Genomic DNA, 12798 nt, shown 5'->3' on the forward strand with positions numbered 1-12798 from the left:
TAGTTAAGTGAGATTCATTAATTCAATAGTTGTCTTAACATATCACAAGTGTAATAACAAATAATTACACTGAAATTTAATTATAAATTTATTACTAAACACATTTTCTATGGAGGGATAAGTTTTGAATTTAAATTTAACTGTAAGTCAAAAAATGATATAATTTTTTCATTTTCCCTCCCGATAGGGAGTGATTACACACACGAGGCTTGGTGGCTTTTCAGCTTCAAACGTAGATTTCTACGTGACAAGATTTAATGCATGTCACTTTCCCTAGTAAATGCCAAGAAAATGGCATGGTGTAACAGAATTTAACTAGGCAGTAGATGAGACAAAGATTTTAAACATTGTCATTTGAATTAACTGGTTTTCTTTTAGACATGTCTCCCCGATTAGATTTTTTCCCCTCAGCTTTGATATTTTACCTATTTTAACAACCTTGTGTGATTGTAATAAAAGAATATGAAAAGGTGAAGAAAACAAAAAAACAAAAAAAAAAAGAAAGTTTTATGTGCTTTCATTGGGTGCAATTCCACAAGTCAATGAATTATTTGCTCAACTGTCATACCAATAATTTTATGAAACAATAAAGTTAAAATAAGGTTGAGAATTTAGGGTTTTTTTTTTCAGAAATTCAACCCGATTTGATTCAAGATATAGTAAAATTCAGTCTGAATTGAAATGCCTCCAGATTGCAAATTGTTTGCTGAGCCCTCCCAAGTCCCTACTAGCTCTCCATATTGGTTTATAGCTTAGGCTAAAGTGCCTGAGCTGAAATTGGACACTTAGGTGACCCAATTGACATATTTTGCAGGTCCCAAAGTCCCAACTGCTGTTGACAATTTAGTCTAAACTATGTTAAAATGGAAACAATCCAAAGCCCAAATGTTGTGTAGGTTAATTAATATTTATATCTAATGTAATAAACATGGGATTATAAATCAGAAATTCAGTTTTTCATTACTAGCGGAAATTGCAAATTTACAATTTACTCATCATACAAATGAAAGCCAAATAACACTTTTCAGCCAAAGCAGCTTACAAGAAATGCAAATACAAGCCAAAACAAAATGCAATGGTGGCGGGTGGTAAAAGTCCACCTCTGCCCTTACAAATACTTTGTTGAAAAACTGATAAAGGGGCTATTTTCAAAATAAACCCTTCACATTAATATACTATAATCTACTAGCTAGATATACTAAAAAGTCAAGGTAGTTAATTGGTATATATTGTATTTAATTGATAAGGCTAAGATAATAAAGATGGGTGTTTTCTTCGTTCTTTTCTCTAGCGGAATTGGCCGCCAGTGAAGGTCTGCCCAAAAGACCAGCCAGCTGGGGCAACATTGTAGGAGACCACGGTACGGCCATCACTTGTTGTGACCTTAAATGACAGGCTTTGCCCGTTGAGGTAGTTGTTGCTTTGCCAGTTCTGGCCCCAATTCCTGGACATGGGTTGCCAACCAGTCCTGGAACCCTTGATGGCCGCCGCATGTACGTCACCAGCATCGCCGACGTTGCTGATGAGGACTAGGTTGAAGTAGGAGTGGCCGTTGATTGTGAACCTTATCCCTCCCTTTCTCCTGCATGGTACCCTGCAGTACCAAATAGTCAGTTACTGCCTGTTAAAAAACATGCTCACTGTTGACCTTTATTATTATTATTATTATTATTATTATTATTATTATTATTATTATTACTTCAAATGAAGTTACCTTCTGTAAGAAACAGGCACAATTCCAGCTTTGTACTGAGCAATGTGTTGGAAGACAGGCTGAGAAAGGTCAAAGTGTTGCAGGGGAGGGTTGCACCACCCACCAGCATTGTTTGGAAGAGCATTGTTTGGAGGGCAGAAATTGGTGGCAGTGACCACAATGGAACCAGGCAGGCACCACTTGCCATCATTCACACACTTAATCTCATAGCAAGACCCACAGCTAAGCCCATTGTTGAACAGAGCTGTGCTCAAAGCTGCGGTGTTTGTCCCATATCCCTGGCTATACAGGTTCCCATAACCACAAGCACCACCTGCAAAATCAAAACTTAAAGAGTTTAGTCCATTAAGCCAACCATTGTACCCCAAAAGTTGGCTCAATTTGGGGGGGCAGGCATACATACCCATTGTGCCTGAAGCATCACTCCCACCATAGAAAGTAGCATGAGCATTAGTCCATCCACCACCATATCCATGAACAGCTGAGACCATTGAAAGTAAACCCAACAAGAGAATCCCAGCAAAAGCCATTTTTGTCTGCACACAAGTAGTGAACTTTGAGAGAAAATGTGAGGCAGTTGAGTGAAGGAAATAGAGAGGGGGGAAGGGGGTTTTATAGAATTTAAGGCCACAGTTAGCTTACAACTAAATTTAACTACCACTTTTCAGCTATTGGGGACCAATAATGCAAAAGCCAACCTTTTTTTAAGAAAAAGAAAATAAAAGGGTCCAAAAAGGTAGAATATTATGATACTGAAAAATAATTAATAAAACGCCATCCAAGTTTTTTCAATTGCTTAATCTCGGACATACGTATGTCCTTAATCATACAGTATGTTCATTATATTTTAATAGTCATTTATTCAATAATGAATATACATATTTTTTAACTTTGTTAAATTGACCCAAGAAAAAAATAGTACAATTTCAGCAGAACAACAAAAAAAAAAAAAAGAAAGCAACGGCACATGCAATGCAAGGTTAGAAAGGGTGTGTTTCCTATGCTTGAAAATTGAAACCGCGTGGTTTTGTAGTTTTCTAAATGGGAAATTGCCCTTAAATATGGTGAATATGTCCCTGTCTATTGGAAGGACTAGCAAAATAGTTTTTTTTTTTTTTTTACTTTTACCGTTTAAAATGCTTTAATTTCTTATTGTGTTTCCATTTTGTAACAGTGGGTAAATTTTTTTCCCTAATTTTACAGTATGAATGATTTTCTTATTAGCTGGTCCAAAGCACATGGTTCATTTGTAAAACATCAATTTTCAAAAAGGGACAAAAGAAAAAATAATTGTTTTGTTTTATTTTTCTTAAAAACATTAAATGAGCTTCTTTTTTATGGCACTGGCCACTGTCTGCGGCCGCTAAATAGGACTTAAACTAGGGTGGAAGAATTTAATACCCAAATCTTTCTTTGGCTACAACTATTTAATTCGATTTATTGACTTCCTATTCTCTTTTTCTTTTCTTTCAATTTTTAATATTTTCTATATTCGATTTATAGTTATAAGAATAGTTATAAGAAGAGTTCGTAGTTGTCCCTTCTAATAATAGTATATATCTGCAAAGTACATACACAAATAACGAAATTGACGTACACTTTGATTCTTTTTATTTTATTTTTATATTTCTTAAAGGACCCTTAAACATTGATTAATTATACTCAACGAGTAAAATTAGAAGTATTCATGAGTTGAGTTTTGGTCTTGTTTCAAAGAAAATTTAGATTTACACTTAACTCGATACACCCAAATAGTTTGTTTTATGGTTAAAATACAATAAGAATAAATTGAATTATAAAAATATATAACTGATAATATAAAATTATGTTTATATTATTTTTATCATTTTAAAATAGTGAAATAGATTGGATTGGACCAACTCATGGCTGAAAATCTAAGCCCAAGCTCTAACTAAATCAAACCGAGCCAATTGGATCGGGCAGACTAGTTGACCCATAAACACCTCTAATTGAGATATTACGTATCTAAATTCATTTAAACTCATAATTCGAAACTTCAAATATCAACTGAATTTGTACTCGATGAGACTCCTTTTCTCTTCAAATAACATATTTTAGCAAATAGTTTGATAATTTATTATACAAAATGCTAATAATCGTCTATAGGTAAGATTGATAAATATGTTTTTAACACATTTTTAATTAATACCAACATAGAATAAATTCATATTATATTATTGTTAAAATAATTGCATGAGGCTATTTAAAGATCTATGTATATAATTGTACATGATAAATTTTAAATCTAAATACACAAAATTTAAGATTTTTGCTTTTGCTAACTTTGTCAAGATCTTATTCAAGTATAATTTTTTAAATTGAATACAATAAATAATGTGAAAATGATTGAAGGTAATTTAGAATTTATGGCAAATAAACATCCTATAAAAAGAGTATAAATTTTAGAATTATATATATATATTTTAATTTTAAAAATTATTTTAATTTTTTGTAATTTTTGTTAAAAGAGAAATTAATTTGTTCTTTTTCAAAACTGTCAGGGACCAAAATGGTATTTACAACATTCTGTTATTTAAATTACTTGAATTGTAAAATTCAACTCGAAATTCAAATTGCTTATTCGATGGCTCGAAAAAATCGAATAACTAAAAATTTAATTTTTTTTTATTTTTTCGAAATGAATCGAGTTTTATTCACTCCTACTCCCAATACAATTTTTAGTTTTACTACGTAATAAAAGTTAATTTAATGTTTGATTTTTAAAAAGGAATTTATAAATATAAATTACAAATAATACATATATAAAAATTAGAATTAGAATGAATTCAAAAAAATCAAAATCAAAATATATGAAAAGAAATTTAAACAAAACTCAAACCCGAAATAATATGAGGTAAAGCATTGTAATTTGATTTCTTATACTGAATTAAGTTTGGAAAGAGAAAAATGGTTATTAATTAAAATAGATAAATTGCGTACGCGTGTTGAAGTTATAATACATTGATGTCAAAAGGAAAGCTTGAAATCACGTGAAGAGAGATTAAGTGGGAGACGTAATTTAGAGAAGAAAAAACAATGGTAATTAGCTGGGATGATTAGCCAAATCATGATCTTTGCATGTAGACAAAAAAGGAGTGGATTTTCTTAATTGGTTGGCGAAATAAATGGGCCGTGATTCTCGCTATTTTGTACATTTTATTGTTGAATCAAATCTGTAGCCAAGTGTTGATCTGCTACTGGTATTGTAGATTGACTTAATTGGTATCACCATGTTCTTGGTTTTTTATTTTTGCAACGGGGGTAGTTTTGAGGTTGTTGGAAGTAATAAAAATAGGTATTTCTGCAATTAAGTCAGTGATTGGGTTCTTCTAAAATTATGAAGGATTGCGGTAATCTCTTTGGGTATTGGGTAGAGCAGCATTTGGTTTGTTGAAAGCGATAAAGGGAGTGCGGCTGCACATGCAATACTTTTGGCTCTATACAAAGCTAATTTCTCTTCCAATTTTTTTTTAACTTTTTTAGTAATAATTTTAACTTTGAAAAACGTTTCTACTCTTCCTTCCAAATGTTTCAAACTTAAAGATGATTGTGTTAATATAATTACCAACGTTAAAAAGTTGCATCATCTTTAATTCAGACTTGAAGTTCACATCAAATCAAAAATCTTTCTTGGTTGGAGAATTAAACATTTATCATTAAATTAAGCTGTCTCGTCAACCCCCCATGTGCTATGTTCTTATATTTTTCCTAATCATATCTTCTTATTGCTTTCAACTTTAAACCGCTCATGCACTAAATAGTTAAAAACAACATAACACGCTGTGTTTTTCATTCATACACCTGTCTTTTTCAATGAATTGGTTCAAAATTTTGGCACGGAGATTAATGAAGTCAGGTAAAAACCCCGCCATGCACAAAAGCTGTATAGTTTCAGACAACAATACTCTTATTTGAATTTGAATAGGAGTTTAATATTTTTGGTAAACTATTAAAATGGACAATTTATTAAAAAAAAATCCTTTTTTTATTAATTATAGAAATAGATTGACTTTTTTTATTATTTACGGAAAATGACTATTTTTTCCGAAAGCGCTTTTATGTCAACACGTATCCACTGTACACGTTAGCAAAACGCGTCCTTGAGGGAGCGTTTTGCCCTTTTTTTTAAGGTTTAGGGTTTTTTAGGTTTAAAGTTTTTAATGGGTTTTAGGGTTTAGAGTTATTTAGTATTTTTAAAGGGAAAAATTAATGAACACTTAGAGTTGATGGTTAATTAATTAAATTAACTATGAAAATAAAAAAATAATTAAATTAGGGTTTTGAGTTTTTTAGGTTAGGGTTTTTAATTGTTTTAGGGTTAGAGTTTTAGTGATTTAGGGTTTTTAGTGGTTTTAAAGGGAGAAATTAATGAACACTTAGAGTTAGGGTTAATTAATTAAATTAACTATGAGAATAAAAAACTCAATTAAATTAGGGTTTTAATTTTTTAAGGTTAGGGTTTTCTGATTATTTTAGGGTTAGGGTTTTAGTGGTTTAGGGTTTTTAGTGGTTTTTAAGGGAGAAATTAATGAACGCTTAGAAATTAATGAACACATTCAAGAATGATGCATTTTTAGCAAAATTTCGAAAAAAAGCTTCCACGTGGACGCTCTTTTGCTATAGTGGTATCTGATAAAATAATTTTGAAAAGATGTTTCTGAACAAATAGTGTCAAAAATGCTTCAAGAAGGATGCACTTTCAGCAAAATTTCAGAAAAAAGCTTCCAAGTGAATGCTCTTTTGCTACAGTGGTATCTGATAAAATAATTTTGAGAAGATGTTTCTGAACAAATAGTGTCAAAACACTTCAAGAAGGATGCACTTTCAGCAAAATTTCGGAAAAAAGCTCCCACGTGAACGTTCTTTTGCTACAGTGGTCTCTGATAAAATAATTTTGAGAAGATGTTTCTGAACAAATAGTGTCAAAAACGCTTTAAGAAGGATGCACTTTCAGCAAAATTTCAGAAAAAGCTCCCACGTGGACACTATTTTGCTATAGTGGTTCTAAAAAAGCCTTAGACTATAATTGAGCCAAACTTCATTCTCAGGTTGCATAAGTTACAGCAAGAGAAACTAAGGATGAGTGAATGTGTTAGTGCTGTTATTTACTATGATGGCAAGGTCCGTAACACCAAGAACGGCGTTGTTTTTTTATCAGAGAGTACAACACGACTGGTTTTTAACCAGAACATAGATTTCACGGAACTTTGTAAAAAAATTAGGCGTAAAATCTTCGGAACAATGCCAATTAAAGTTTTCTCTATTAAGTATCGATTTTATACTTCGGTTGATCCCGTGAGATATGACTCATTCGACATCAAAGGTCCTCGTAGCTTGGAGGCAATAGTGCAGACTCATCTTGCTAGTGGATCACCCTATCTTGAGTTATATGTACTATTTTCATCACCAATTGATGCATTTGCGACCTCGACATCTAATGCTGTTCGAGAGGAATACATGACCCTTGCCTGACACTCCGTTAGTGGGTGGCAAAACACGGAAGCACCCGTGTTTGGTAGCAGTATGGAATACACAACCCCTGCACGACACTCCGTTGGTGGATGAGACATGTACCTCGGTGGGTCGATGTTTGATACTGGAAATACGTACTGGAGAATGACATCAACTTCTAGTGGTTGGCAATCCACATCGGATTGGGGACGTTATGAAACATCCAGAAGAAGGGATGATGTACTCCCTACGACATCTACCGGCGAGGGGACCTCGTTCGTTGCAGATGATGGTGGGTCAGATGATGAGTTCGATGTGGATCCGCCTCGAGAGCCCGGCCCCAATGGTGCAGAAGTTAGATTATTTTTTGAACCTGAGCCTGTTCCAACCATACCTGAAGATGTTGAAGGGGGTTCAGATGAAGAAGAAGAAGATTCGCGATTCAAGACGTACTCGCCTTTAGTCCATATGCATAATGTCGATCTATCTCAAGATGATGCGTTGGAGTTTCCAGATCTACCACATAGAAGGCGTGACCGTACAAGTTCGTCATTGGATTCGGGTGAAATTGAAGTTGGTAGGGAGTTTTCTAATAAGGATAGTTTTATTACTACATTGAAACAATATAGCATCATGAACAGAGTTAATTAAAACATGGTTAAATCCAAATTCGATAAGTTTGAGGCCAAGTGTGCAGTGCAAGACGGTACGTGTTCATGGAATATCATGGCCTCATTGAGGAAAAGGATAGGCTTCTGGGCGATAAAAAAGTACAAAGGTCCATATACATGTGTTGGCGGTAAAGTATCATTAGGTGTTTACAGTTTTTGAATAAAACTGTTATTACATAGTGTTGCATTATTTAACATACTTCGTTGGCAGGTGTTTCACAAAATCATCCCAATATGGATTCAGATATGATTGCTAACTTAATACTACCGACGCTGAACGCGAATCCAAAGACTTCAGTACCGGTCTTAATTGTCAATATTCATAGCCAATTGAAGTACACGCCCTCTTACCGCAAGGTTTGGATAGCTAAACAGAAGGCGTTGAAAAAGATGTATGGTGGGTGGGACGCTTCATATAATGAAGTGTGGCAGTGGTGTCAGGTGTTGGAGAGATATGTCCTAGGTTGAATAACAGACCTTGAAACGACACCTGCATACTAAAATGACCGATTGCTTCGTGGATGCCAAGTGTTCAAGCGTCTGTTCTGGAGCTTTAAGTAATGTCGGGATGTATTTATATACTGCAAGTCATTGGTATAAATTGACGGTACCTTTATGTATGGTAGATATACCCATCGGCTATTACTAGCCGTGACATAGGATGGCAGTGAGAGAATCATTCTAATTGCGTTTGCAATGACACCGGGGGAGTCAGTTGATGACTGAAATTTCTTTCTTTTTAGGTTAAGGAGGCATGTCTACTCCCAACCTGATATATGCGTTATATCGGATTGAGGCACTGGAATACCAGCCGTAATTGAGCAACAAGGAAGCCAATGGCATCGCACACACCATCGGTATTGCCTAAGGCACGTTGCGTCCAACTACTACGTGCAATATCAATCAACAACTAAACGACGACAAGTGACCAACTTGGGTATTTAATTTCTATTAATATAATTTCGTTTGTAATATTCAATTTATTCTGAATGGAAGAGTGGTATGTAATTTTCGTTATCAACTTATATTGGCAGGGTATGAGATAAGTAAGGACTGTTTTCATGAGATGTTAGCGGTTTTACGTTTAGTTAACAAAGAAGGTGCAGACTAACTTTGTAACATACCTTTCGAACAATGGACACAAGCATACGACGACGGCCTACGATATGGCAATATGACCTCAAACTTGGCTGAATGTATAAATTCTGTTCTAAAAGGAACGCGTCATTTGCCGATAACAGCTGTTGTGTGAGAAACATATTTTTGTTTAGCGACACTATTTCCAAAGCGAGTAGCGAGCTATAAAGGCCAAATGCAGGGATGCCATGTATAGTGCGCAAAGGTATTGCGAGAGATTAACAAGAAGAAGGCAAGAGCCAACACCATGCACACAGTCTGTGATGATTACGACAACCTATGGTTTCATGTGACGAAGTTTGACAGACCGAACCAAGGTATTATTGGCGGGCAATATCGTGTACACTTGAGAAATAGGACATGCGACTGTGGGGTGTTTGACGCACTATGTTATCCATGCACTTATGTAATTGCAGCTTGTCAGAATTTCCGTCTGGATCCCATGACGTATGCCGACCAAGTGTACAAAATAGAATACATGTACAACGTGTGGAGACATATATTCCCACCGATCCCAGATGAACGTAAGTGGTCGTCTGTATCGCTTGCTCCCTTTAAGCTGTTACCGGATAGAGAATTGTGTCGCAAACCAAAGGGTCGACCTTGCTCGACTAGAATACGTAACAATATAGATATCCGAGAAAGAACGAACCAACAGAGGTTGTTCGGATGGTGTAGGAACCCAGGCCATATAACTCGATCATGTCCAAATCTGAATAGCTGATAGTTATTGTAATAAAATTATGTTGCATTATTTATATTTTATTAAAAATATTAAAAATATTACCGTAGTCAAAATAACATTTATTTTAATAAATTTATTGTATTAAAATTAAAAAAGTAAAGTACAATTATAATATTAAAATAATTTTTTAAAAAAGTAAAAACTATATAAAAAAAGTTTCTACAAATATACTAAAAAAATAAATGTTTGTGCTGGTCGAAATCAGTGCCAAATGGGGGTCGTCGACGGTTACGGGTTAGATTTCTCCTTGGTTCAGCTTCCGGCAAGGGTTGTGGTTGCTCCGGTAGGGATTGTGGTTCCTCCAGCAGGGGATCTGGTTGTGGGTGTTGGGAGGATGACCCATCTTGATAAAATAATGAGTGTGGAGGTGTTTGCATCACCCATGGTGGAGGTGTTTGGATCCCATAAGGCGATGGGGAATGGTAAAAAGAAGAGCTCCCCGATGGAGCCTCGTGCGATCCCTCATGCGACGATGGCCTATTGATCGGCGGTTGACTCGGAGTAATTGGGAACAGAGATGAACCGGGCCATGCATTCCAACCAGCCGTAGGACTGGGAAAAGGAAACATAAAAGGGTTAGGATACATATAAGGGCTAGGATACACACCTGGCATAGTCTAAAAAGGCTGTGATATGGGTGTCGTCGGTTGAAGTATTGGCCCAAGTGGCTGTGTGGGCGCTATTGATGGGCCTAGTGATTGTGTGGGCACTGCTGATAGGCCCACGTCGTCATCCCTTCTTCTTGGATTTAAAGGGCCCCGTCGTTCCCTTTGCACAAGAATTTGTCATCGCCTCTCCTCTTCCGACAGTAAATATGGCTTGCCATGGATCCTAAACCATGGCATGTATTTCGGCACGTATGCTAACTCAGGAACGATGATCTGTTCTCGAGTAGGTATATAGTCATACCTATTTTCCCATATTTCGATATATTCTGACCAGTGTCTCAGCCAATCCATATTCAATAGCCGTAAGTCGACTTTGTGCTCATCATCGAGCACCTCAAGTTCCACGGGAATCAGTTGTCGGAATCCAAATTGCCGTAATACCCTATCTGACTGATGCATCTCCACGATAGCATAGTTTACCAATGGGACCTTCACATGTCAAATGTTCGGATATTGAAAAAATTCATCCAGAATTACTGCTCGAATTGCCAGATCCTCGTATGGTGTCCATTGAAACTATATGAACATAATAATACTATTAGTTATATAGGTAATACTAAATACTAAATACTAAATACTAAATACTAAATACTAAATACTAAATATGAAATGACTATTTTATTATGTATATATATTTTATTTAATACTTACTTGTGCTTCTGACCGTTGGTCTAATAGAAGCCGTATCTTCAAGAGATATGGGTATTCCAACATAACTCGTCGAATGGTTCCACCTAATTAAATAATTTTTTAGCATACAATTATATTTTAAATCTACGTAATAAATGTAAAATCTAATATAAAATTTACCTCGTTATTAGTGGGAATGTATATGGGTGGTTCACTCGAGGATGTAAAAATGGAAAGCGAAACCGTGCCCATGATTGCAGTAGTGATAGGCATCCTCCGATTTTGGCTTTATTCGGTTGCGTCGCCCCGCACATCTCCCGGTACAATATTGCTAACACGGCAGACCCCCAACTTAATTCACCTGCCGCTCTAAAATCAACGAGCTTCAACAGCCATCTCAGATGTACGCGGTGCTGTGACAAGTCCGGCATCAAATAACCTCCAATCATCTCAAGAATGTATGCCCGAGCATATCGTATTCTTTCGAGTTCAGTCGAATAATTATCCGACTTCAAGAATATGTCTCGTAACTAGTCCATCTCGATCTGACCTCCGTTAATATCATCCGGTATAGCACCCAAAAGCTCGTAGCATACGGCTCCCCAATCAGTAAATGATGCGATGCGGACCCGGTGACTGCGTACCCATCCATCGGCAATCCCAATTGCAATTGCACGTCTTCTAGAGTGATAGTACACTCTCCGCATGGAAGATGGAAAGTGTGCGTCTCGGGTCTCCACCTCTCTATCAATGCACTGATTAATTTCGGGTCCAACTTGCACCCCCGACCTATTGTGGCCACGTGCCAAAAATCCACTTCCCGAAGGTAATTCTCTATCAACAACGATGGAGGACCAGGCATATTACGGATATAGCATTACAACACCCGATCTACAGACTGTTATAAAAAAATTATAAAATAAATATTAATTAAAATTGCATAAATGAAAAAAATATTAAATACTATATTCAAAAATTAATTAAGTTGATTACTTACCATTATCATTTGCTCGACGGAGATGTGTTTCTTATCGAGACGAATTAATGAACCGGCCATTGCTAACACAATCAAATATTTTTGTAATTTAAAAAATAAAACTAATTCAAAAAAAAATAAAAAACAGCTTTTTTGCAAAAATTAGAGACAACTTTGACAAAAATTGAGAGAAATTTGAGAGAATTTGAAAAGATTTGAGAGAGAATTGTTGTGAGAGGACTATTGTGTGAAAAAATGAAAGGGGGGCCTTTTATAGTTTTTTTTTTTATCGTTGGGGGTGACTGTTGGGGTTACTGTTGGAGCGGGGCAAAACGCTCCCCCAGGGACGCGTTTTGCTGACGTGTACAGTGAATTCGCGCTGACGTGGAAGCGCTTTCAAAGAAAATGGTTCTTTTCCATAAATAATAAAAAAGTCGGTCCATTTCCATAATTAACGAAAAAAAGGGCTTTTTTTAGTAAATTGCCCCTATTAAAATAATAATATTTTATTTTAATTATTCACGTTATTTTAATTTAATATTTTGGTCACTCATTTGTTAAATTATTAAAAGTAGTTTTTTCTTATTTTTATTGGCATATTAATAAATTTATTCTTCCAATATTAACTTGATACGATTTGTAGTTATTGGAGGACTAAATTTATTATTAATGCCAATAAAAAGATCATCGTTAGTGATTTAATGAATGAGTGACTAAAATATTAAATTTTGATAATGTTAGTGACTAAAGTAGAAAATGTTAAACTTGAGCGACCAAAATAGAAA

The 12798-nt window shown here is 35.3% G+C and overlaps 1 protein-coding gene across 1 annotated transcript; it reads right to left on the reverse strand.

Annotated features, from left to right (window-relative positions):
- Positions 1 to 934: 934 nt before the first annotated feature.
- Positions 935 to 2326, reverse strand: LOC108461323 (expansin-A10). Its single transcript, XM_017761133.2, has 3 exons — positions 2118 to 2326; positions 1715 to 2027; positions 935 to 1594 (listed from the first exon to the last, which is right to left on the reverse strand). The coding sequence occupies exons 1-3, from the start codon at positions 2242 to 2244 to the stop codon at positions 1288 to 1290; spliced, it is 747 nt and encodes a 248-aa protein (XP_017616622.1). The 5' UTR covers positions 2245 to 2326; the 3' UTR covers positions 935 to 1287.
- Positions 2327 to 12798: the final 10472 nt, after the last annotated feature.

This window comes from Gossypium arboreum, chromosome 13, assembly GCF_025698485.1.
Source record: "Gossypium arboreum isolate Shixiya-1 chromosome 13, ASM2569848v2, whole genome shotgun sequence".
NCBI lineage: Eukaryota > Viridiplantae > Streptophyta > Magnoliopsida > Malvales > Malvaceae > Gossypium > Gossypium arboreum.